The sequence below is a fragment of the Bos taurus genome, chromosome 8 (assembly GCF_002263795.3).
Source record: "Bos taurus isolate L1 Dominette 01449 registration number 42190680 breed Hereford chromosome 8, ARS-UCD2.0, whole genome shotgun sequence".
Taxonomy (NCBI): Eukaryota; Metazoa; Chordata; class Mammalia; order Artiodactyla; family Bovidae; genus Bos; species Bos taurus.
This window is the reverse complement of record NC_037335.1, coordinates 991265-1016248: the sequence shown is the minus strand read 5'-3', so window position 1 is coordinate 1016248 and position 24984 is coordinate 991265. Positions and strand designations below refer to the sequence as shown.

The 24984-nt window shown below is 52.2% G+C and overlaps 1 protein-coding gene and 2 long non-coding RNA genes across 12 annotated transcripts in view; 2 read left to right on the top strand and 1 right to left on the bottom strand.

Moving 5' to 3' along the window:
• The window catches only part of PALLD (palladin, cytoskeletal associated protein), a 366355-nt gene that overhangs the window by 52747 nt on the left and 288624 nt on the right, over positions 1–24984 (bottom strand). For 3 of the 10 annotated variants that reach the window (XM_059889309.1, XM_059889311.1, XM_059889312.1), the window contains exon 1: positions 18016–18116. The exons of 5 other annotated variants lie outside the window; for them this stretch is intronic. Coding sequence is in view for 2 of the 5 variants with exons in the window: in XM_059889308.1 (XP_059745291.1) it covers positions 13372–13487 (116 nt within the window). In the remaining 3 variants the exon portion in view is untranslated. Of the gene's footprint in view, positions 1–13371; positions 18117–24984 lie in introns of those variants that run through there. 2 more of the 10 variants (XM_059889308.1, XM_059889310.1) reach the window with 1 other exon arrangement.
• LOC132345908 (uncharacterized) lies at positions 2533–7695 on the top strand. Its single transcript, XR_009495494.1, has 2 exons — positions 2533–3158; positions 3969–7695. It is a non-coding gene; the product is annotated as an uncharacterized lncRNA (long non-coding RNA).
• On the top strand, positions 18175–23896 carry LOC112447763 (uncharacterized). The gene is made up of 2 exons (XR_003035944.2): positions 18175–22745; positions 23631–23896. It is a non-coding gene; the product is annotated as an uncharacterized lncRNA (long non-coding RNA).

Genomic DNA, 24984 nt, shown 5'->3' with positions numbered 1-24984 from the left:
CACAGACACCCGGGAAGCAGGTGGGAGTTACAGCAAAGAGATAAGGGTACAGGGTGCGTCCTGGGCACAGGCGAGCTCGGCACCTGCCTCTCCCTCCACCTGGGAACAGCCAGCGTGGAAACACGCCTGTTAAACATGAGCTTCAGTGGAAAGCATTCTGCTGGCACCCTCTCCTCCTCCTGGCCCTTGAGCAGCTCCCTCTTGACTATATATAGTGAGCTCGGGAGCTGGCTGTGACCCGCGCACACAGCCGGCCGCCTGGGGCTCCCCAGCACCTTGGGCCTGGGGAGGACAGGGCAGTGGCCAAGATCCTGCCCTGCGCCCCTTCAGGCCCTGACACCGCGGAGCTGGCTCCCGGGGCTTCGGCCTGCAGAACCCACCCAGGTCCGTCCTGACAAACTCCTGGGGCTGCTGTGGGACCTTGGGGAGCATCTGGATGCATTTTGGGGTTCAAGGGTGTGTAACCCCCCACCCCCGTGTGTCCATTCGAAAGTGACAAGAGTGTGTCCATCCAAGGCCCAGAGCGGCCCATCCCCGACCGGCTGGGCATCACCGCCCCTGGTTTTCGGCAAGGCTGCAGTCTATGTAAGGACAGGCCCACGTCTGCTCTATTACTCTGTCACCTGGAGCTCAGCACACCGTCCATGGATGAGCCCACGGACCAGGGCAGGCAGGAGGGAGCGAACGCCACCCTCGCCCCCCATACCTGTGTGTGCAGCCACACAGATGGTCGCCCGGCCTGAGCATGAGTGCACACGTTCTCTGCGGGGCTGGTGGCTGCACTCGCCCCGCCCACTCCTCGCACTTCAGTTCTCTCCTCCACACGAGGGGAGGCGACTGGGGACAGTGCTCTGCTGTCATCTCTCTTCCTGTGACTAAATGGCGTATCGTGGTGCAGCTCCTCCAGCCAGCCCCCCGACCTCACCAAGGCACCTACTGCCCTATCCCCGTCTTTCCCTCTCCCAGACCACCTCCCACCGCATTCTCCTGGAGCAGCCCAGAGTTTCTCAAGCGGTGCATTTTGTAACTTCCTGACTAGCCTGCCCTTAGGACAAGTCCTGAGTTCCCTGACCTGGGCCTGCTGGCCCCATTCTTGGGGTTCAGCCTGCCCTTCTGGGGTCCTCCTGATGCAGCACCTGGCCTCGCCCCCACCCCTTCTTCGGGTGTGGTCCAGCCAGCCCTCCCCCCCTCGCCCCACCCAGGGAGCAGTGGCTTCTGGTCTCTTGTCCTCACCTGTCAGCCTCGCCCAGGGTGGCCCTGTCTCAACTGCATCCCATCTGTGACAGCTGGTACCAGAGTCTAACACCACGTTTCCTATTGAAAGTCATCTCTGACACACACAGGAGAGGCTGGCGACTATGTGGTGTGAAAGGAGAAGACGCTGCGACAATCGCTGGTCTGGGAGGCCCTCCCCAGGCTGCCCGCTCATCTCTCCATCTCCTGATGCTCATCAGCTGGCTGTGACCTCTCTCCACCCTCACAGCAGGGTGGTCGTCTGTGTTTCCTCCCAAGAGACTAAAATTACAAAAACTGATTTTATGAATCTTAACCAGCTTTTTTTTTGCCAAGTTTAACAGTGAATAAGCAGTATTTGCAAATCAACTGAAAAAAAAAGGTGATTTCAGCTCAAAGTCCTACATCCATTAGTGTCAATGGGTCAAATTAAAGTATTCTGAGTACAGCGTGTAGATTGGCATGCCCAGGAAGCACTAGAGGGAGCGAGCAGAGGCGGGGACCACTTACTTATTTCATCTGAAAGTCCACAAAGTAGAGTCACTCTGATGATTGGAGCTCAAGGCAACACTTAAAGCCCCTGGAGAAATAACCCCAAATTCAAGCTTGTACTTTCTGACCCTTCTTCATCCATTCCATCATCAAAAATTATTAACTACTAGTTATAAACTAAGACCTGGGATGTGACTGGGACGTGATGACTACAGTTAATAATACTGTATTGTGTATTCAATAGCTGCTAAGAGTAGGCCTTAGACATTTTCATCACACACATACACACAAATCTTTTTTGTAACCGTGTATGGTGTGGGATGTTAAATAGATTTACTGTGGTGACTACTTCACAATACACACTACAAATGCAGAATCATTACACTGCACATGCGAAGCTAACAAAATGTTACATGTCAATCACATCCCCTGATGAAAACGAACTTCAAACTTACAGGGAACACAGACTCTTGTCTGCACCACTGACTCTGGGATCGTCTTTCCCCTCCATTCTGTCTTCTGGCCTGGGCTTCTGCTCCATGCTGGGCAGCAGGCTCGTCATGAACGCAGCCTGTTGTTTGTTGTTCTTCACTGTTCAGCTTGATTTATTCAAATGCGGGCAGCACAGCAGGTCTGAGATAAATCCCTCTGCACTCCCACTCTGCTGGCATGGTGGTGGGGTGCGGGGGGAGCCGTGTCCTTGGCCCCTGCAGACCCCCAGCCTCACTGGCAGCCTTTACATCTGACTTAGGAAGGCAGTGACCTCCAAGTCAGCCGCATGGTCAGTGAGAACTGAATCCTGGTGGCTGGACTCCCGCCGTCTGCCCTAAACAACATGTCAGCAACTGGATGGTTCAACACTGACTGCTCTGCTGGAAAGGGCCAGTATGTAGGGTTTCCATCAATGTCACCTATGGGCTTATCCACTGGGCATAAGAAACCTATAAGGTTTTTTTCCATTTTTAGCCTTAATGGTTTTTTGATCAATTACTTATTAAAGCGCTAAGATAATGAAACTTTCAGTAGAAGTCAGTTTGGGATGAATACAAAAAATCCACAGGGATTTTCCAATTTAATTCAAGAAACTAGACAACTGTCCTATCAACTGTGCAAATAAAGTTTCGTTGTACCTCCTTCTTCCATCTGACACACGCAGGTCACATCTGATTTAGGGGGATGGGCGGGAACAGAGAGGTCGCAGCCTCTGAAGCAGTGAGTCACGCGGTGTGAGTGTGGGGAGTGTACCAGAAGCACTGGGACGCTCGCCTGCGGGAGGAGGAGCGGTGCGCGTGCACATGCCTGCCCACTCCCAAGCTGCACCAGGAGAGCAGGCGACAAGCGACAGTCAGCGATGGAGACGTCAGAAAACACCCCGGTGACAGAGGAGACTAACATCTGCAACGGCGGCTGGATTTCCCAGGCTTTTCAAACAGGTTGGTGTGTAAAGAACTGTCGTCCTGAGAGGATGTCTGGGGGTGGGGGCGGGGGGAGCTTAGAGTGTGGGTGCACAGCTTCACAGCCCAGGAGACACTTCACTCTTGTTTCATGAATTCTCGGTTGCAGGGGGGCATCGCCCCCAGGAGCCTGTCCAGCCCCTGCCTGGGGCAGGGGGACACAAGACCGCACAGGCCCCATATGCTGCCCCACTCCAGGCTGGCTGGTCAGGCACTAGGCCATAAAGCTCCCCAGCTTCAAGGTCAGACAAGACCCACTCTGCCTGAGGTCAGACCCTCTGCTTCTTATGATCTCAAGTCCAAGCAGGATGAAGGGAGTTTGTGAAACAAGTATACTGAACACCTTGGTAGGAGTTTATGACTTTAGATTTCAGCAGATCCACTCCTAAGTGGACATAATGAAAGAGAATAAATGTCCTCCAGGTCACTTGGTGGGTGTGTGTGGGGTAAGAGGAAGGGACGGGGCAGAGTGCTTGGGTTCTTATCCTCCTGTGTGCACAGCGCCACACCAGCGATGCGTGGTCTGGACCCCAACACTGCCACTCACTGAATGTCTGCAGGTCTCACTGTCCTCTTCTCTAAAAATGGGGATAACAGCACCTACTTCTATGACTACCTGGCAAGTTTACATGAGATCGGGATGTAAAAATGTTAGTATCCCTTCCCTTTCCTTCAATATTCAGAAAATATGAAGATTAAGTTTGGTTTGCATGAAATCCTCTCTAGGATCTCAGAACCCAGTGCAGTATTTGAGGCAGACTTTGAAAAGCAGACTCAAATTCTCCACAGGTTGGTCCATGAACCCACCAGAGCCCAGGAGAGATAACCCCTGCCCTGTGCTCACATCCATGTCTGTGGAGAAGCAGAGTCCACGTCACAGCCACAGGTTTCCCGCCCATCACGGCTGCCCCTGCGAGGAAACATGGTCTGACTCCTGCAAGAGCAAACAACTAAGCGTCCCCAGCACTGAGTCCCCGGAAGGGGTGCCGGAACCCCTCAGGGCCCGCTCACCCCTGAAGCTGTGCACTGCCAAGGAAGAATGCAGGCCAGGGTCAGCGCCCCACCTGATGCCACGTGACCGCCCAGGGACGGGGACACACTGGGCTGCACGCCTGCTCGGAAGTTAAGGTCTCAATCAGCACTTGCTGCTGTGATGAGAAAAGCCCTCAGCTCACTGCAAGGTCACCTCCCGGCCTGTCCCGAGGGTGTGTGGGGCCCTCATGCTGCCTTTCAGGGGAAAGGCCACGTGTGTCCGCAGTAAAGGCGGATGCTAATCCGGTCGTGAAATAGGCAGAAGGCATGAAGGAACGTCACTTCTGGCCTGAATTCAGAGCTCCAAGTAGCTTTGGACACTGATAAAATACAGAAATGAAGTAGATTCATAAAACTGAACATTTCATTACTTTGCTAAAGATCAGGATTCAGGATATTTCATAAAGTCAGATAACTTGTCTTCAGGATATTTCAGTGTGGAGTATGTTCTCTGAATCCATGCCTTTCCTTCCCACTAATTACCACACAGGAAGAAACTCTGCCTGAAGGTTTGAATTCAACCAGTGTTGAGAGCTCAGAACTCAAATGGACATACAGCTCTAAGTTTGACAAGTACCCCGACTTTCTGTTTTCAGTACTGTCTCCTTTCTTACCCTGAATGTAGTTATGTTTTGTGCAAAACATGTTATCCTCAATGACGGTGTGAGAGAAGACGGAGGCAGGGAGGGGGAGAGTCCAGGTACAGCTGTGCCCAAGCAGCATGGCATCCTTGCTGGGCTGAACGCCAGTGAACAGAGGCCCCTGCTGCCCAGGCTCCGACCACAAGAGTGGTCCCCATGCTCCATCTGACCCTGAACTGTGCATGTGCCCAGCTCTCCTCGCTAGGCTCAGAGCACCCAGGACAGGCCCTGCGACGTGGGGCGGCCCACAGCTGCAGGGTGACCCTGAGCTGACAGTTTAAGCACGAAGCCCCCTTCAGCATGCGTCCCTGTCACTCTTGGGGGCTGGGTCTCATCTTCTCCTCTGTCACAATCTGGGGGTCGCTCTCCAGTTGCAGGCCCTCTTGGCTCAGCTTCCTCACAAGCAAAATCAGTAGAGCAGGCTACGTTTTTGCTCTAAAGTTCAGATTATCTGTTACAGGAAGTGAGAAGTAATCCTGAATAACACCGACCCGGAGATGGGAGATCAGGGTGCCTGAGTCAGCTCTACTGCTAATGAGCAGTCTCCTAACATTTTGGGATGCTGTTCTCTTCCTAATTTTTTTCAAAAGGAATATTCATTGCAGAAGTTCAAGTCTCAGAAAGTCAAAGTGCTTGGACAATGAAGTAAAGTGGAGAGTCTTCCCCTAAACCACCCAGCCTCCCAGCTCCCCTGCCCCACCGCAGGGGCCGGCACTGCTTGTACTCAGAGCTCTCTCCCCAGGGCCTCCATGTGGGTACCTGCACACAGCTCCCAGTTTGCTGGTTCTGTGTGTTGAAAGCAGCCGGATCGCATGTGTGCATCTTCCTTGGTGACGTTTCATCTTCCACGACTGTCAGGGACACCCCTCTGCGTCAACCCCCAGCTGAGCAGGCACAGACAGGCCATGCCTTATCAAGGGCACACGCGTCCTCCTCAAGGGCTCACTAGCACGAGCCGTGATGATCTTTGTTCAATGTGAGCACTCACTTTTAGCTTTCTATGGGAAAAGTTTCCAGACACTGTCAGATCAAGGGTGTGTGAATTTCAGTTAATGAGCGCAGCCACGCTGCCCTTGAGAAGATCTTATGACCCTATCTTTATCTGTAAAAGGATTGAATGTTCTAACTGAACATTCAATGCAGCTCAACTGAGACACTTTAAAGCCAGAATAGGGTGGCACTGAAACCCAGCCGCCTGTCAGCAAGTCCACTCCTTCTAAGCCCTGTCCTCACGAGCAAGTATCGAGACTGTTTGTTTCGCTTTGGTCTCAGTTGCCGAAGAACGCTTTTCCCCTTGGCAGCTCTGCTAGCCAGAAATGGAAGTGCCGCTTCGTCCATAAGCGGGTAAGAGACGGCTCCTGGCATCTGCTGCGCCATCACTTTCCACTCTCCCTTGTTTAAGGGACAGAACACTCCCTCACAGTGTGGGTCTCAAATTCAGTGCCTGTCAGAGTCACTCAGGCCTCAAGGACCCACCCTCAGGGCTTCTGATTCGCTAGGTCTGGGTTTCTAAAGATTTTCCAGGTGATGATGGTGTGCGGAGCATGGCTTTTCAGGATGCTCTTTAGTCACTGGGTGTGTTTGTGTGCTGTTGCTTCAGTCATGTCTGATTCTGTGACCCCATGGACTGTAGCCTGCCAGGCTCCTCTGTCCACAGGATTCTCCAGGCAGGAATACTGGAGTGGGTTGCCATGTCCTCCTCCAGGGGATCTTCCTGACCCAGGGATGGAACCTGAGTCTCTTATGTCTCCTGTAGTTCCTACACTGCAGGCAGGTTCTTTGCTGATGAACCACGGGGGAATCGCTAGGCATAAATCTGCAGTTCAAGGACCACCACCTGACTCTGAGAAGACTGAATTTACGGGAGTTTGGATAACAGTCAGTTACCATTAACTACAACACCAAGCCTTCTCTCTGCTCCAGGTCACCACTGGGCAGGAACAAGCCAGCTGCCCCGCCCACGTGGACGGGTCACCGAGTCCCCCTTCTGCCCCACGTTCACTCTGCACAGGAACTGGGACTTAAGTGCATGTAACACAACCGCAAGAGAATTCCACCTCTTTGCGCTTCTCACAAAGGAAACTGTTGACCAAATGGTAAAAGGGACTGACACTGATGCCTTCTGCTAATCACCAGGTACGTACAGATCCTTAAATGACCCGCCTCAGACTCAGCTCTCAGTGACCCATGTTCTCAGTGACCCACGTTCTGAAAGCAAACGGGAGAAAACAGGCGATGGGAAACTGAACCTCCCCTGTGGGTGCACGCAGTGGACCACAGGGCATTGCCACAGACTTCCTGTCCTAGGTCTGGTATCTGAGAACGACTGTGCAGCAGGTGTGGAGGGGAATCAAAGAACAGCTTCATGTTCTGTACTTGTGACAGGATGGTGGATTCTGCTGGAAGGAAGAGTGCAGGTCGTGGGACAAAGACCCAGAACTGCAAGGCACACGTCACACCACAGGCTCTTCACCTGTCAGGTGTGACCCAGCAGACTCACAGTGGGTTTTCAGAGCACGCTGAACTCATGTTACAGTGGACGGTTTAGTGACGAAACGACCGGAGGGCCGTCAGCCAGGGGGAGAAGACAGAGGTGCAGAGACGCCTTCCTGGAGCATGGATGCACCATCTGCAAGGCCAGGCAGAGGCGGTGCCTCAGCCCTGCCCCACCCTCTTGGAAGGGGCTCCTTGGGCACATCGGCACTGTCCGGGCGGGCAGGCCCACGAAGGTCCAGGGCCATGTGCTGTACTGTCCTCTAAGGCTAAGCCTGTGCTTCTGGCCAACGCCTTCCAAGTCTTGGTCAGTTGAGTTTTTTATTTGAATAAATCTTTCTTTAAAAAGATTTTTAAATGATTTTAGAGTTTTTTAAACTCCTATCTTATAGGTGATCAAAATCAGACACTACTGAAGAAAGTGACAAGTAGGTCCCGATTCCTTTTGAAAGCCTCTGGAGAGAGTCTACAGCCCCGTGCTCGGTCTGTGAACGTGGCCCTCTGGCAGAGCGATCTGCACATTTCCTGTGACTCTGGCGTGAGAGCCTGGCCAGGCCTTCTTACCCGCTCCCCACGGGGCCCTGCTCTAGCCACGAAGCTGAACACCCCATTGTCCTGCACACACACGGCCTCTGGACCTGCCACTCAGCGGCCTTCTGCACCCACGGTCACTTAAGCCAACTTCCCCCGCCACGCCTTGCTTGCTGTCTCCCCAACCCTTCCTGCCCCAGGAGGGCTGGTCGTGCTCCTCCAAGGCCTCCTCATCATCCACTTCCACTGCAGGCCTCCCCCCACCCCTACTGACTCGGGGCGGGGGGCAGGGTATGTGCTCCCCGAGTCAGGGTCAGTGCCCAAGTCTCTGCTGAGTGGCTGACACTAACTCGTGCGCTCACTTTTTAAAGCATAAGGAGAGGTTCCCTGTACGTCTTCCTGTGTTCCCTGCATGTCCACCGTGTCACATCTGGAAATCATCCTTCCTGATTAGGAAGTTGGCAGGGAAGACAGGCCGTGGAAAGTCACAGCTCAGGTTCTGTGGCACAGCTGTTTCCCCCTCACTGAGTCTAACAAAGCTCAGGTCATGTTAGAACTCCGAGGGTGCCACCACAGGATGCCAGGCAGTGAGGTCTTGTGTTGTCAGACTCAATACAGAAGTACACTAAACACTCTGAAAATGGACAGTACCGTTAGGTATCTGCTGAATCAACGTATAAAGAAGTCATCTGCACTCAGGTATCGAGACAGGCCAGCCAGGAATTGCCTCTACCAGCAGGCACGTCCGCTCGTGAGAGCCAATTCCTGATGCAATTGAGTCACGGCTTTCTGGAGGACTTGCGGCCGAAGGCGGAACAGAAAGAAACACAGAGCCTCTCTGCCTATGGACGCGTAGCTGCCTGGCGGCTGATGACATGGGTTAAGTGCGTCGACAAGGCCGGCTTCCTGCTTGCAACGGGAAGCAGAGTGCCGAGACACGGCCGGACCTGCCCTCGGCGCCAACGCAGGCGCCCGTGGAGATGCTGCGGCGATGCCTGTGGCAGTGGGAGGGCCCCAGGCTTGGCAAGGTGTGCAGCTGTGGCAGGAAGTCTGGGTTTGCGCACTACCGCTTCTGGCCCAGGTGACAGGTCCTTGGCCTGGGCTTGCTCCCCACTGACATCACTGGATCCATGCCACGCCCCACTGTGGCCTCCGCATTTGATGAGCCCCGTTTTCCAGCTCGGCTGCGTCTCCCAGAACCTAATATGGAAGACCTCTGAGTCACGGGCTGGACCGCCTCGGCGGTTAAAAAATAGCAGAGCGTTTACTAACCACACTTGGCAACCAGCGCCCGTTCAAGGAGGCTGCCTGCTCCACAGCACCGCTGCCCAGCCTGGCAGCTCTGACCATAGCGAGGACCACCCAGTTCTGTGCATCCCGGGGTCCAGCGCATGGGACCTCCGAAAATCAAAGGGAAACCCGAAACGCTCTCTCTAAAGTATGAGAACATCACTAGAGCTCAACAGAGAAGACCAGCTCCTGACCAGGTGGAACCAGAGATTTCTGCAAACTTTCTTGAGGCCTGGCTTAGAGGTTACAGCAACTCCTTAATTATCCTGTGTTTCCCAAATTATACTCTATCTGAAGGGTGTTATCTCCTGAAATATAAATCAGCACACAATGTTCCAGGAGGCTTGGCGGTACATCTCATTTTTGCTACATGGTGCACAGCAGTGAGTCTTGCGGCAGACACAATTCCCTTCCGGCAAGGCCGCAGGGCCAGGCTTAGAGTGTGGAGCTGGGTCAGTCGACACGGTGTATCTCCCTGGTCACCATGCACCATGAAATACATGCACAGCTAACACAGCTGCACATTTGTGTAAACACCACTTTCACCATCCTGGGTAACGGGAACCTGAGGTGTTTGTGGAGCTTTTCTTTCTCACAGCCTTTTGCTGATGATGCACAGGCTGATACTCTGAACGAGAACATGGCACTTCCTGTCTGAGATCCAAGCTTTTCCTGGTCTGAGACCCGGGAACCGTATCCCAGAGTCCTCAGTGTTCAGTCCAGCTCCCCTGGAGAGCAGGCTGACGAGGGACAGAGGTGGGCGAGAGGCTGTTATCTCTGTCCCCATACAACTCAGGGAGCCTCGGGGCATCTCAGCCAGCCTGCTCCTCTGTGGCAGGACAACAGAAACGGGGGCCAACGCCGGGGCTCCGGGGGGACAGCCGGCTGTGCACGGCCCGAGCCAGAAGGACCTGCTCGTCTGAAGACTGGGTCTCTGTGGCTGGTTCAGGAGGCAAAAGGGGGTGACCTGAGAGCGACAGAGCAGAAGGTCACAGGTGCATGTCTAGCCTGCAGCGCATCATCAATGAGGCAGACCTCCACTACGCGCAGGCCTGCGGGTGGCTCTGGCCAACACCAGGAAGCCCGGACGGTCAGCCCGACCTGTGGCTGCAAACACCGCAGCCTTCAGTCTATCTGCCGGGAACTGCAGTGCCCACAGGGCGTCCGTGACTCCTAATTTCAGCTGATGCCTGCTGGCAACAAAAGTGATTGTCTGGCTTTTTTTTAAATTAATGAAAATTGCAGAAGAGAAACTATTTGAAACCAGACCTAATTACACTGATGGAAGGATGAATGGATTATTTCAAAGTCAGAACAGGATCCAAAAGCCACTTTGTAAGAGACTCAAACCAAAGATTGAGAGCAGCCTCCCCGGACACTCAGCCTTCACTGCAGTGTCAGCCTGGCCGTGCGACTCTGGGACTGCACACAACTGCTCTCTTACGTCAAACGCAGGAGGCCATTATCGCTGCACAGCACAGCTACGGTACTCTTCACTATCAGTGTACGTTTCAAATACACCCCGATTACAGATTCAGGTAAAGACAGTAGTAAAACCGAACTCACTGGGGCACTGAGTAAACACTCAGGAGTCCAGTCTGATTATCCCTCTCTTTATTCACATTTCAGAGAAGTATTTGGCTTAGTAACCAGAGAAGATCAAAACAATGGGAGTAGAAAGAAAATAAACCCATAGGTAGAAGGAGCCCCAGGCAGAGGGGCAGAGCCACGTGGGTCCTGCTTGGGAGCTACAGGGGGTGGGGGGAGGGAACCCTCCCAGAGGCCTCCACGAGCACTGCCTCCCCAAGTGAGTCCGGAATTCTCAACATGTAACATTGGACTCTACCAGATCTGCCATGTGTGAGGAAGCCCCCAGGAAACCCTGCAGCCATGTGGGGTGCACACTTCCAATGGAGCAGCCCCCAACTCCACCCTTGTGGGGTGGGGGAAGAGCTGAAAAGAGAAACCGGCAGGAGCCAGGGGACCGGCCCCTCCTGCAGCTTCAGGAAGTCTTGGCTGAGTGCATGCGTCACACTGTCAATCTGTCCAGTGGAGCGCAGGACACCGGCCCCGCCCAGCACCCCTGCAGGGAGCACGAAGGTCCTGAACTGTGACATGAACGGGAGTATGGCCTCATACCCAGCCCGGGGCCCCACACTCTCGACCTTGATATGCCTGTCATGGGTGGGGCTTTCCTCAATCTCCAAGTATCAACTCATTCCATATAATTTCTCACTCGTTGGTACCCTGGAGCAAGGATGCCCACTGGGGTAGAGAAAGTCTGGCAGCTTTGTGCGGGTGGAGGGCACTGGAGCGCACAGTGGCTGCGGAGTGGCTCTGAGGGGAAGCAGTACGATTCTATCTATCTGCAAGCTGACAACCCCGCCTCCCCCCAGCCTACGCAGGAAGAGGGGCCAAGGATGCTGAGCTTGGACCACTTCAGTCGCATCCCTGGAGGATGCTTCTGCCTTGCAAAGAGACCTGCGGGGTCAGGTACCACTTTCTCTTGCAAATAAAAGTTCCCCTTGGGGCATCCCTGGTGGCTCAGTGGCAAAGAATCCGCCTGCCAATGCAGGAGACACAGGTTGGATCCCTGATCTGGGAAGATCCCACACATCTCGGAGCAACTAAGCCCATGCACCACAGCTCCTGGGCCTGTGCTCCAGAGCCTGGGAGCCACAACTATTGGAGCCCATGTGCCCTAGAGCCCGTGCTCACGAGGGAAGCCACCAGAATGAGAAGCCCACACACAGCACCTAGAGAACAGCCCTTACTCTCCACAACTAGAGAAAAGCCTGCGCAGCAACAAAGACCCACCACACCCTAAAGATAATTTTTTTTTTTAAAGCTCCCCTTAGAGAGACGACACTCAGCCCCTTGTCCCCTGTCTGAGCACCTGACCCCACCTGCCAAGGCAGTTTACAGGTGCTGGTGCAGTGTGCGCGCACACTCTGTATGACACAACCGTGTGAACCCCGAGAAAAGCATGGAGGGCACCCGGATTTGCTTCTCGCTTGGTAAGTGCCTCAAACAGATACTTGTACACATCCTACACAAACACTTCCATGTATAGTTAAGAAGACAGGTGGAAAATGACGCTTTACCAGGAGAAACCACAAATTTCTCCAACTCCAGTTCTGAGTTAGTTCACCTGTGGTTTTACTGGACATGCTTTACTTCAATGCTCTTTCACTGAACAGGTTTTTCAGACCAGAACTTAGTCAGGTGACAGGATCTTCATGCCACTTTCCAACACTGGGAGTCCCATGTCCCCACTCTCCGCTCTCCTTTGGGGCAGGGCCACTCCTCCCAGGAATTATCTGTGATGACAATCCTGCAGCTCTGCTCAACTCCGACCTCCCGGAACACCGCACATGGCTGTTCACTTGCCTCCCGGTCACCTCTCTGGTCCAATACGCCATCTGCCTTTCCCTCAGGGCTGCTCCAACTCTTGCCCTCGCTCACTACCCAGCAGGACCCTGGGCACAATGCCCCCTCATCACTCACACCCCACCAATGCTAAGTGCAGCTAAGCTCACCTTCTAACTAGAGAATGAACGATGACTGCAAACCCTTCAATCAATTCCTCTGCCACCAGCTCACTGAGACCACAGAGCACAGGCACCACTCAGAGCAGTGAAGCTTCCTTCAGGTCCCTGCCAGACAGCAACACAAGAGTGCACAGTTGAGAGCGGTCTCACAGTCCAGACTCGACCTCAGCGTTCCAGAGAGGAGCGGGGCTCAGGGAGAGAACCACCAACAGAAGGAGCTGCTGTCTCAGCTGCTGTATCAGAGCACCCCAGAGCAGGGAGCAATCACTGACGATCAGGGTAGGAGATATGCAATGGCATTTCTGGGTCAGTGTGCAGAAGGTGGACTGCAACAGTCACTCAGCAGACACTGAACTGACCACCATCTACCAAGTGTAGGCTCCACTCCATGTAAGGCACACAGAACAGCAGACCTTCCCCTCTGGAGGTCCAGGGGACGGTGAGTCTCTGGGGTCCAGGACAGACCACCAGTCAGGTGCAGGCGCCTCTCCAGGTGACCGTCATACCTCCTCTCGGCAAACACCCACTCCTACTTGCAGGCAAAGACCTGCTTCCTGCTTCACTGAGACAGGAAGACCACCCGCCCCTCCACCCACCCCCCTGCCCCACTGCTACACCTATCCATGCTGCCCCTGGCGCGCGGACCCCACCTACTTTCCAGAACCACAGATGAGCCATCTATCTGAGGTGCTCGATGAGGCGTTCTGACCCAGGCTGTCCCTGTGTCTCTCTGGAGCTCTGGTGGACGAGGTCAAGCCCTTGGTCCACATGCCTGGGTGCCTCCCCAGGCACCTGGCTGGGATGTTAGGCCGAGAGCGGCTGCACTGTAACAGCCGCTTCTATAAAGTGCCAGGCCCTGCCTGGAGGAGCAACGCCGCCCCACTCACTCCCAGACTCACTCTGTCTGTCCACAGCCGCTCCTCCGCCTGTCTCCTGCTTCCCTGGACAGATGCCCAGCCTTGCAGCTGCTCCTTCCGCTGGGGTCCATCCCCTCCTCTGCCCTCAACCCCAGCACAGCACTGGCTGCAGCCCTGGATGGTTAGCTCACTTCGTTTATGGCTTGCTTCCCATCACTAGGGGACAAGCTGCATGAGGGCAAAGGTTTTGCCTACTCAGGTGTCCATGTGGGTCCTGACTTTCTTCCCAGAGTCCAGCCAGGGCCTGGGGCTTGGGAAGTGTCCAGCAAGACCTGTCCAGCCCTGTCTCTGCAGACCTGCTGGCTCTGGGTAAACTCTTACCCACTCACTTGCATCATTTTTAAGATGGAGATGCTGACAGTATTTACTATGTGGGATTACGGTGAGGATTAAATGACATAAAGTATGTTACACACTGTGGCACACTTTCTGGTAGGAGGTAAGTGCTCAATGGTATTTACAATATGGTTATTCAGAATATTATAATTATACAAGAGCATTCAAATTATCTGAACCCAGGAGAAATTTGTTTGGGACTTTCGTGCACTGGTATCAAAAATGAATGAGTGAATGAATAAAACACCTGGGACTTTTCTTTCTTTTATTAAAGATTCTGAACCTGACTTCACAGACACTGAACGCGCAATCCAGCAGTGATGATGCGCAGGCTCTAGAGGAAAGATGTTCACAGTAACGAGGTCATGTCGACCATCAGGCAGCCCCCACTGACAGGCCATCAGAGGAGAGCCCGGCCTGCCTGGTGGACCACTGGGCTCACCGTGCCCACCCACTCTGGGGCCAGCTACAGCTATGCCCCCCCACGCCCCAAGCTCTGTGGCTCCAGGGTGGGGTCTCTGTGGGCACAAGGGGAGGATGAGAGGAAATGTGTCTTTCTAGGTGCCTTTATCTTCGAGGGTTTAAATGGAGAAACAGAAGGTGGGGGCTGGCCACTGTTGCTGGAATTAGAATCTAGAAAAAAAATAAATCAAGTCGGAGTTCTGAGTGCATTGCCCACAAACCTGTGTTATCTATGTGGCTCCATGCTATGGTTTCACTAACAAAGCAGAATGATCTGACCTGTCCCGGGAACCCAACCACAGGGGACATGGTTCCACCAAAGAGTTTTCAGAGTTCCCAGTGAAGGATTTACAGACACACATTCCCCACATAGCCCATCCTAAAGTGGACGGCGCTTACAGTTCATGTGCCACGAAGAGTGGGCCAGCGTGCACACTCTGTGCCCAGAGGTCCAGGGCTCCTCCTTCCCACGGGGTGTGGGCACCTGGTCCCCATTCTAGACAGCCGGCCACGTGGCCCTCGGGGTCCGGAGAGTGGTAGCTGGCTCCCCAAGTTTCCTTCCTCCCCCAGCCACAGGTGTCAGTTCTTTTTAACATGGTTTTGTATGTCTTATCGCTCTGTTTTGAAAACGTCTATGTGGAAAAAAATTAGAAAGTTTTACCAAGAACTCCTAAACTTTGCTCATTTCTCTGGCTGACACACTTGGCCTGCAAAGGGCAGCTTCTCCCTCAGGAGGAAATCTTTCCCATCAAATAAGCCTTTCCACTTTCCCTAAGTCCAGGCCTCGCTGACACCAGTGCCTTCCTTTCCTGCAGCGGAGGCACTCTAGCAGCTGGGCCACCGTGCACCAGGTGGGCTGACACGGAGCTGCCGTGAGCAAGCACCCGCATTCTCAGCCCACCTCCTGGTCCTTGGGATCCACACACGCAAGTCAGAAGGGCAAAGGTCACCCATCACCATCAACTGTAAAGCCCTGCCAGCAGCGCAGATGTCCTGGTGAGGGGGAAAGGGCCTTCCGTGATCGGGGGCGGGGCTGCAGAAAGCCATACAGGGCACTGGCGTCAGCAGTCGTCTCTCCCTCTTGACCCCTCAGGCCTGCCTTCCTGCTGCTTCCCCTCCTGCCTCTCCTACAAGCCCCAGCTCTTGCTCTCTCCTGGAGGAAAGGGTTCTCACCCAGCACCTCTCATCCTTCATCCTTCCACACAACCTGACCAGAGCTGCCCCAGGAGACAAACCTGACCGAGTGCAACCCTGCAGGGCATTTCCAGAGCCAGCAACCTGGGAAGCAGAGAGGGGAAGGCCCCAGGCCCACTCTGCGTCCACCAGCTTGCATCTTTACGATCTGGTGGCATTCCACTCCCCGTGTCTCCGAAGAGCTGACATGCATGAACGCAAGAAGATGTTCACACGAAAATGTGCTCAGTGACATACTTTTGTAGTGTATATTCAGTGTCTACTTCCCTCATTTGCTTGAAGAAGAGAATTACTTTGCCACCTAAAGAAGAGTAGGCAGCCTGAGAAATAAACCTCCGTTGCCCAGTGTCTATCTGGATCTTCTGAAACATGCTGAAAAAGCACATTACACGTTGATATGAAACTGTTTACATGAAATACACACAAAGAAGATGGCGATGTCTAAAACATATCTTCATTGTTCCGAACGACTGTGAATGGAATCTGGAAACTGGGGGAAGAAAATCAACAATTGTTTGGACAGTCAATAGTTGTGTGAATGAATTAGTAACTTTTTAAAAATAATGACTCCAGCATCTTGAGCAACATAGACTCCTTGATAATTTCCAGGAAATACTTCATAAATCAGTAATAATGAGTGATTTTAAATATAATGGAGTGTAAGACTTACTACGGTCTACGGAAAATATTTTGGGAAAAAAAAAAGGCACTATTTTCAAAAGTAATACAAAGATCACAGCTCTTGAGAAAATAACACAATAAAGTTTTTCAAGATCAAGATCAATGCAACGTGGTAGGTGGCATTCCACTGGTACTACAAGAGTCAACTGAAACCCAGAGCCCACAAGCCTATAATGAAGCGCCGAAGGGCTCCTTTAACTAGGACACGGACCCATTGTTCCCCAAGTCGGTGTCCTCACCTGGGAACTCTCTGAGTGTGTACTTATTACACCATTCCATCAGGCAGGCTACTGACCAGACCAGCTGTCGGAGTATTATGATTCATGGGTTTCACAGCCACAGAAGACAAAGTTGTGTTATTGTCAATCATCTACTCCCAAGTCTTCACCCAGAGCACAGAGCGTTCACACAGCCAACAAGATAGTGAGGCTGCTCACATGCCTAGTTTCTTAGGGATGTGGTGTGGGCTCCAGGCAACATCCCCTCCTCCCTCGTATTCAAAACACAAAGTAGACTAAACACTAAGTAACTCTTATTTTGTACAAAATAAACAGAATAAACAAAAATACAGCTAAGGGGTAAGTTGGAAAGCATGTTGATCATATATTGATTACACAGTGGGTATCTATTTCTGATACAGTCACTCCTTGGAGTGACTCCTTGGTCACTCCAAGGCACAGGGTCGCCTACTTTTACTAAACCAAACCCGGGAGAACAGACCAGGGAAAAAACAAAATTCAGTCAAACCTCTCATCACTAAATCAAAGCTCACCAGCTTTTCAGGAGAAAAAGCCTTTCGTTGGTGATGAGAAAAGTCAGTAAAAAGTTGATGACTTTGTATTGTGTTCAGAAGCAAACCAACATCCACTCCCTGGACGACCAATCCTTCCTCAGGCAGTGGCAGTTACTGCGACAAGACCTTTCATAATACCAACCAAGAATGTGTTCTCCAGGGCAGAGCCCAGCAGTGTCCGAGGCCCGAGGACCACTGCGAGCCGGGTGTGGGGGAGGGGTGTGGAGGTGAGGGAGGGGGGGAGGTGAAGAACGGGGGGAGGGGTGGAGCAGGATGGGAAGGGGCGGCCCTCCCCGCGCACGCCACCAGGGAGACTCTGCGTCTTCCCGCCTCCCAGGCCAGGGTGTGTCCACTCTGCCCGTCCCTGGGACCCTGGGACCCCAGATCTCAAGTAGCCCGGGCTTGTCCAGGCTCCTGGAGACCCAGTTCAGACGAGTTCGGAGCGCAGAGAGCCCGGCTCGGCTGGGGCCTCGGGGCGTCCCCTGGCGAGCACGGTGGCTCCGGACCCAGCACACTCGCCGCCCACAACCTCACCCCTCTCCGCGGGGAACCAGACCTGGGCGGCGGGGGTTCCTAAGCTCCGAGCGCACGGCTTCCCGACCCCGCGCCCCCGGCCGGCCGGCGCCTCCTCCCTAGACTTGGGACTCTTGGCGCGCCGGCGCCTGCAGAGAGCAGCGTGAAGAGAGGGCCGAACTCCCCCGGCCGCCCGCGGCGGAACGAGGTCACCCGCGCCCCCTCCCCGCAGGCTGCCCGCGGTCCACGGCCGTCCCCTACTCTTTGGCCCCGATCCTGTCCCAGGCGCCCGGGCTACGCTCCGCCCGCAAGGCCGGGAGGACTCCGCGGGCCGCGGCGGGCTGGGCCCTGGGCTGCCGCCCCCCAACCATCCCCTCTTCCCCGTCCGCAAGGCCGCCCTACCTGCCGTCCGGCTGCGGCTCGCCGCTCCGGACCCTCAGAGCCACCGGCCCAGGACCCGCGGGCAGCGCGCGCGCCTGCCGGGGTGCCTCCGGAGGCCGGACGCCCCGCCCTAGCGCCTGGGCAATAAGAGTCTGCGGGGAGGGGGCGGGGCGGGGCGGGGGCTGCGCTGGTGGGGAGGGGAAAGAAGGGGGCGGGAGAAGGGGGCGGAGGGGAGTGGTGGGGAGGGAGTGGTTGGGGAGGGGAGAGAAGGGGACCGAGGGGAGAGAAGGGGGCGGAGGGGAGGGCCCGGCGGAAGTTAGCCCCCCAGCCCCCGCGCCCCCCGGGTCGGTCCCGAGTCCCGGGCAGCACTGGGACAAATGGGCTTTCGGGAAACTTCCAGGAGTAATGGATAACGGGAAAGAATTCCACCTTTTTTCTAAGCCAAGAGGGATGTCGGCTGCCTGCCCGGTGATCTGCCCCAGGTTTTTATCTCCTTTATGAGCGCGGTTAGTCCCTGGGCTCCGGGCACATTCCAGCGCCCCGGGCGGGGGTCCAGGGTTCAGCCCCCAGCCATCAGTGCCATCAGAGTCGGTGCCGCGCGTAAACCCCACAGTACAAAGATCGTGTGGAAGGCTTCTTTCTTTTTGAAGGGGGAGTTCAGTTCGGGGATACTTTGTAGGCTTGCACGAATCCGTTCACTCTGTTCGCTTATCAATGAGTAACTGAATTCAGGGCCCTGAGGGTGAGAAGCGCTGGGCGGGCCGGTTTCGCAATGTCTCAGGAATGCGGTCCCTGTCCTGTGATTTCTCGATCATAAACTTCTAGAGGCCCCAAGTCACTTGGTTTAACCCGGTACGCAGGGATTTCTCTGGAACTGTTTCCAAGGAGGAAATGGACTCCTAAACTCCAGACTTCCTCATGTAAAACGTGTGGCTTTCGGTGGACTCCACCCTAAAGCCGAGTGGGTGTCTTCTCCTGTCACTAACCCAGCTCAGGACCCTGGCTCTTGGCGTCCCTGAGCAGTTGGGTCAGCAGTTATTTCTGGCCTGTTCCTCCTACACAGCACCCGCTCCTTGACCATCAAAGCCACAGCTCTCCTACTAACGACCAACTCTCAGAAAAACGAACAGATGAACACTAACGGTTCACAGTTGCTGAACATCCAGGGGTGCCTGGCCCTTTATGCAAAATGAAAACGCCAGTCATTTCCATCTAGGTGTGCAGGCCACTGGCCGCGGTAACTGGTCCAGTAATCCCATCCCTGTCTTCACTATTAATATGAAACAATAGGGTTTCTGGGTTCACAGACCTGAGACAGGAACTCTACCATCTCTCTCTCCCTGAAATAAATGATGTTTAGATTAAACACGATGTCTGTAAGATACCCAAAAAGGACGTTTGCCTGTGATTGAACCCTCAGAGATAAAACACTCTGTTAGAGGGTGCAATGTTCTTGTTCAGACTCCCGCTGGTGCATCTCAACACACAGTCAATGCACAGATTAGAGCATCACTCACAGATGAGTCTGTAACCTACAACACATTGTAGCCATCTTTCCAGGTTATTCTCTCTTGATTTTTGCAAGGAACAGACGTAAAAACCACAGGACGTCACTGTTTAACTTTGCCTTTCAACTTTGGTGTGCTCATTCCCAGGCAAGTGGCTGTTAGGGATACTGAAATGATACCTCTTGTGTTCTGCAGGGTTTTCTCGAAGGCTGGAGTTGACATTCTGAAATGGGAGTTAGGACTTAGTGGTCTGTGCCATTTTAACTGTGGAAGTCTGGAATTAAAATTTTTTTTCATAGTAATGGGATTAATTTGATGAACTTTAAAGCTACATTTCTTAAATGTTATGATTTTACGATGTAGAAGTCCATTCTCAATACAGAATTCTTTTCTGTTAGCACAGAAAGAACATAATGGATAAGCCTCCTGTGTGCTGTGCTGTGTTTAGGCGCTCAGTCGTGACTGACTTTGCGACCCCATGGACTGTAGCCCCCCAGGCTCCTCTATCCATGGGATTCTCCAGGCAAGAATACTGGAGTGGGTTGCCATGCCCTCCTCCAGAGGTCAGCATGAGTCACCACCAAAGAATTGATGCCTTTGAACTGTGGTGCTGGAGCAGGCTCCTGAGAGTCCCTTGGACAGCAAGTAGATCAAACTAGTCAACTGTAAGGAAAATCAACCCTGAATACTCATTGAAAGGACTGATGCTGAAGCCAAAGCTTGAGTATTTTGGTCATCTAATGCAAACAGCCAACTCATTGCAAAAGTCCCTGATCCTGGGAAAAGACTGAGGACACAAGAAGGTGCCAGAGGATGTGATGGCTGGATGGCATCACCAATGCAATGGACATCGGTGTTGGGCAAACTTCAGGAGATGGCGAGGGACAGGGAGGCCTGTTGTGCTGTAGTTCATGGGGTCATAAAGAGTCAGACACAACTGGATGACTGAATAACAACCACCACCACCTCAAGTGTTTACCTGGCTTGGGAGAGTGTGTAGGATGGATTAGACCCACAGGGTTGGTGAACTGCCTGAAAACATCCATTCTGCTCCTGTCTGGAGGCAGCATGGAAGGGTGACCCAGAGATCTACCACCACTGCCAACTCAGGAGCCCAGAAACAGGGACCAGTTTCTACTTCTCCGAGGTCCACAGAACTGAGAACGGAGTTTCAGTTCTGAGTTTCAGAACTGAGAACACCGAGTTTTCAAATGCTCTCAAATTTTTAAAGTTTCTATGCGTGCAGCGGTGGAGGCATGGGTACATCTTAGCGATCACACTGGCATGTCCAGGATTTGTGACAAGTGTTATCAGTGCTGATAGGAGTGCTGCCAAGCTTGAGAAAGAACACGCCTCCCCTCGTGCACACTGAGACCCTGACCAGCAAGCTTCTCCTTAGACTTCCTCCTCACTGTCCCTGAGCTCCAGCTTAGAACTGTCTGGCGGGGAGGCAGCAGGAAAGGGTAGAGAACACCTGTATCCAGTCTCACCTGGAAGGACTGTATCTGGGAGCCTCACTGTCTCGCCTGGGGGCGGGGGAGCATCTGGCCGAGTCTCCTTTAGAGTTTCCATCTCCAGGGTCACTTGGCACACTTGGGCTCAAACACCTAAGCTTAAAATGTTCAGATTTAATCTGAGATGAAGTAATGTGCTCAGCTGTCTGTCTGGAGAGGAGTATGGGGCAGTGAAGCTAATCTTTCAAACCATTTTTTTTTTCCTTTTCATATTCTCATAAAAAGAGTAAAGTGCAGGTGTTTAAAAAGCAAAATGGCAAAAGACACCTAAAAGCAAACGGCATCCCTGAACAAACATGATCCTGTTGGAGGGGCCGACTCCCAGGTTCTCTCCAGATGCAGACACAGAGCTCTGACTGCTGGCAGGCACCACACGGCCCCTGTGTCAAACACGCTCAGAGCTGGGGCTAATGCTTTACCAAGTGGATACGGTGCCCTCTCACAGAATGTCCACTGGAAAAACTACCACAAGTCAGCACCCAGCTGTGTTTTTCTAACATGTGAAACCAAACATCTCTATTTCCCTTCCTTTTATATACATGGAGCAGTAAAAGAATGTGAGTGTATCTTCGGGTGTTTTGCTTAAAATAATATTTCAATGAAAATTACCCAAACCTTGAGATGTTCTCAGAAGATTCTTGGCCAGTGGGCTGGCGCATCCTCTGTTGGGAAGTTTTTGCTATCTATTTCCTCACGGTGATAGATGGTGAATGAAACAGATGTTCTGATAGCAATTCAGTATAAGGGTCTATTTCCACTCACTTCTGGTGCTTTGATATTATTTTTAAAAACCTGTTCCTTTAGCTCTTGTTGAGTTTTTAAAACCTACAAGATCTTGGCTCCATGGCCCATTTCTTCAATTGCAGATATTACTTTTGCAAGGAATTCCAGATATGCTCAGCAAACAACAACAGACTAAGAAAACAGCAGAGCAGTTCTAGATTGTGACTGATTTGGGTTCCAACTATAATAGTATTTTGGGGAAAATGTTTCTGAGAGGAGAGTGCTTAAGACCAGCCTTTGTTCTATGCATGTTTAAAATGAGCACCTTTAAGAAGTCTTGGACCACTTTGAGTTTGGACTCTTTGTAATTAACTACATCATTTAAGAAACATATGTTTCTGTGTCAACTATCAAACTATTTTAATGAAAGTAAGAAATATTTAAAAACATGGATCTCCTCAAAAGGCTAAGCCCGTGCATTATCTGACCATGAACATGGACCAGTGGGGTAGAGTGAGGGCACAACTCCAAGGACAATTCATACTTTCAACATAAAAGCAGGGTAATGTGTTCCAGCGGCCAAGAGCTTTCTGGCTCTTCAGGTTGTACGTAAATTTTTATCAAGGGCAGGAGAAAGGCTGGGGGGAAATACATGGGGCTGTTTGTACTTGTGTAAAAGTGACCGGAGCCCAGTGGACATGAAATACCATGTGAGCGGGACCGTGGCTGCCAGAAGGGCTGCAGTCATGGAGGTTAGAGAAAGATGGTGAAACTGGAAACAGAAGAACAGGCTGAGCTCGCCTCCTGAGTACAGGAGGCCTTGAACCTGCAAAGGATTCCAGGCAAATCACAGAGGCAGACCAGTGGGAGCCACGGTCCCTCCTAGGCCATTGCTGTGACCTCGAACTCAGAGTTCTCATCTGTAAAATAATGGAAAGGCATTTCCCTTGGCTTGCCTTGAGAAGATAAACGAGATCCTGCCTGGGCAGCCCCACCACAGTGCTCGGTAAGTAGGTGGAAGGGACTGGTTTCTTTCTTTCTTTCTTTCTTTTTTTTACAAAATGAAGCCTAGTTTCTTTTCTTTTTTCTTTCTTTCATCTTTTTTTGTTTTGTTTTTGTTTCTGATTTTTACAAAACACAATACTTAGGAACAGAGTAAAAAGTCATAATCTGATACCATGCCAGTCATTTCACACATAGTCTCCCATTTTTTCTGCTTCTTCAAGCCATGGGAGGTCTGGCTGTTACCACACACCCCTTCATGGAGGAGTCTGAGCACAGAGAGGCCAGGTAACCTGGCCAAGGAGACAGAGCAGGCCAGGGCAGAAGGAACAGCACAAACTGTTAGCTCTAGAGCCCACACTCCAGGCCGTCTACCTCTGGAGTGAACAGTACGTGTGTGTGGAAGGTCCGTCAACAGTCAGGACTCCATGATCTCCATCAGCAAATCCTTCCTCTTTCTCGCTGAGTTGTACCGTGCACAAGAACGTCTGCTTGGCCTGCCGTGGCTCAGGCAGTTCTGAACACGTCCTGCTGCACTCAGAGAGTCTGACTCACTCCCCCCAAGTGCCCACTTCCCAGGCAGAGCAGCTGTGCCGGCTCTAGTGGAGTCTCCCCTGGATTCCACGGGGTTACTGAGAGGAATTTGCCTTTTTCTGTGATTCTGCTGAGGAAATGACGAAATACCACAGTCAACTGGCTGGTCAGTTTAACTCCATCCTGCATGAGAAAAGCCTTCAGCTGAGTCCTAGAGACGTAGTCACTGACAGACGCGGAGGACACAGCGTGGCACTGCGCATCCGTTGCAGGGGCAGTTTACGGAGTTACAGGTGAGACTGCTCTTAAAACCGATAATGCTGTGACACAGAGTCTTGTGTTGCCTTTTGTGCAGATTCCTCCGGATGCTTGGAAGATGAGCGGACCGGCCATCATCCGGCTTTGCTCCCAGAAATACAGGATGTCAGGCAACCTGGTCGCGGAGCTGGTGCTGGTGTCGGGGACCATTGAACGCACAGGTGCAGACTGGGGCCACGTCACAGGAGGAGACGAGCCTCTTTCCCGAGCCCTGAAACGCCCCTCACCAAACCCCTCACTTCCTAAACCGGAGGGTCCGTCCAGCGCCTTGCATTAATAAACTAATCCTCTGGCTCAAATTCATGCGATTATGTTATCTGAAGTGCTTAATTATTTTCGCTTATGGAAATATGACTGGGTGCTGCAGTGAACGGTTTTCTAGCAGAGATTCCCAAGTACTAAGAAAACTGTTGGGATTATTTCATGGCACAGATCTCTGATACACAGAGAATGTTGAAACCTAGACTCTGGTATTGAAAGGGAATGAGGAGAGAAGGTGCAATATGGTGAAATCAAATACTACAATTAAATTTGCTCTAAGAATAGAAATTTAATGGACACATTTTATATTGGAAAATCCTGACTGTATATTCTAAGACACTAGAGGAAACACTGGTAACATCAGTAATTAAATGACTTATTTTATCTGATATATAGTTTATGTGTTTGATCAGTAAACAACTGACTTAATCATACTGATACTGCCTGTTAGGGCTATTAAGTGAGTTATATTATATCATCTTGATACAAAAAGTACTAGATTTCAAGAGAAAAAAAGACTTTCCTCTATGATGGCACCCCACTCCAGTACTCTTGCCTGGAAAATCCCATGGGCGGAGGAGCCTGGTAGGCTGCAGTCCATGGGGTCGCTAAGAGTCGGACACGACTGAGCGACTTCACTCTCACTTTTCACTTTCATGCATTGGAGAAGGCAATGGCAACCCACTCCAGTGTTCTTGCCTGGAGAATCCCAGGGATGGGGGACCCTGGTGGGCTGCTGTCTATGGGGTCGCACAGAGTCAGACACGACTGAAACGACTTAGCAGCAGTAGCAGCAGCATAGTAACTTCAGAAAGAGTTAACCGAATCTGAGGTAATTTGGTCACTTTATGGGATGATGTCAAGAGAGTCTTCAAAGAACTGAGTGTCCTGGCAGTGTTTTCAGACGGGCTTGTCTTTTATAACAAGCAACGAATTGTGATGAGATGTGCACATGAAGAGTTGAAAGAAAGAAGACTGTGCTGAAGGAAGCTGGAGTTTAGGGCACCTGTTTAAAACTGTGCACACTGGTATATATATATATATATCATTGTGTGTGTATCATATATATATATATATATATAACAGACAACCAACCAGGACCTACTCTAGAGCACAGGGAACTCTACTCA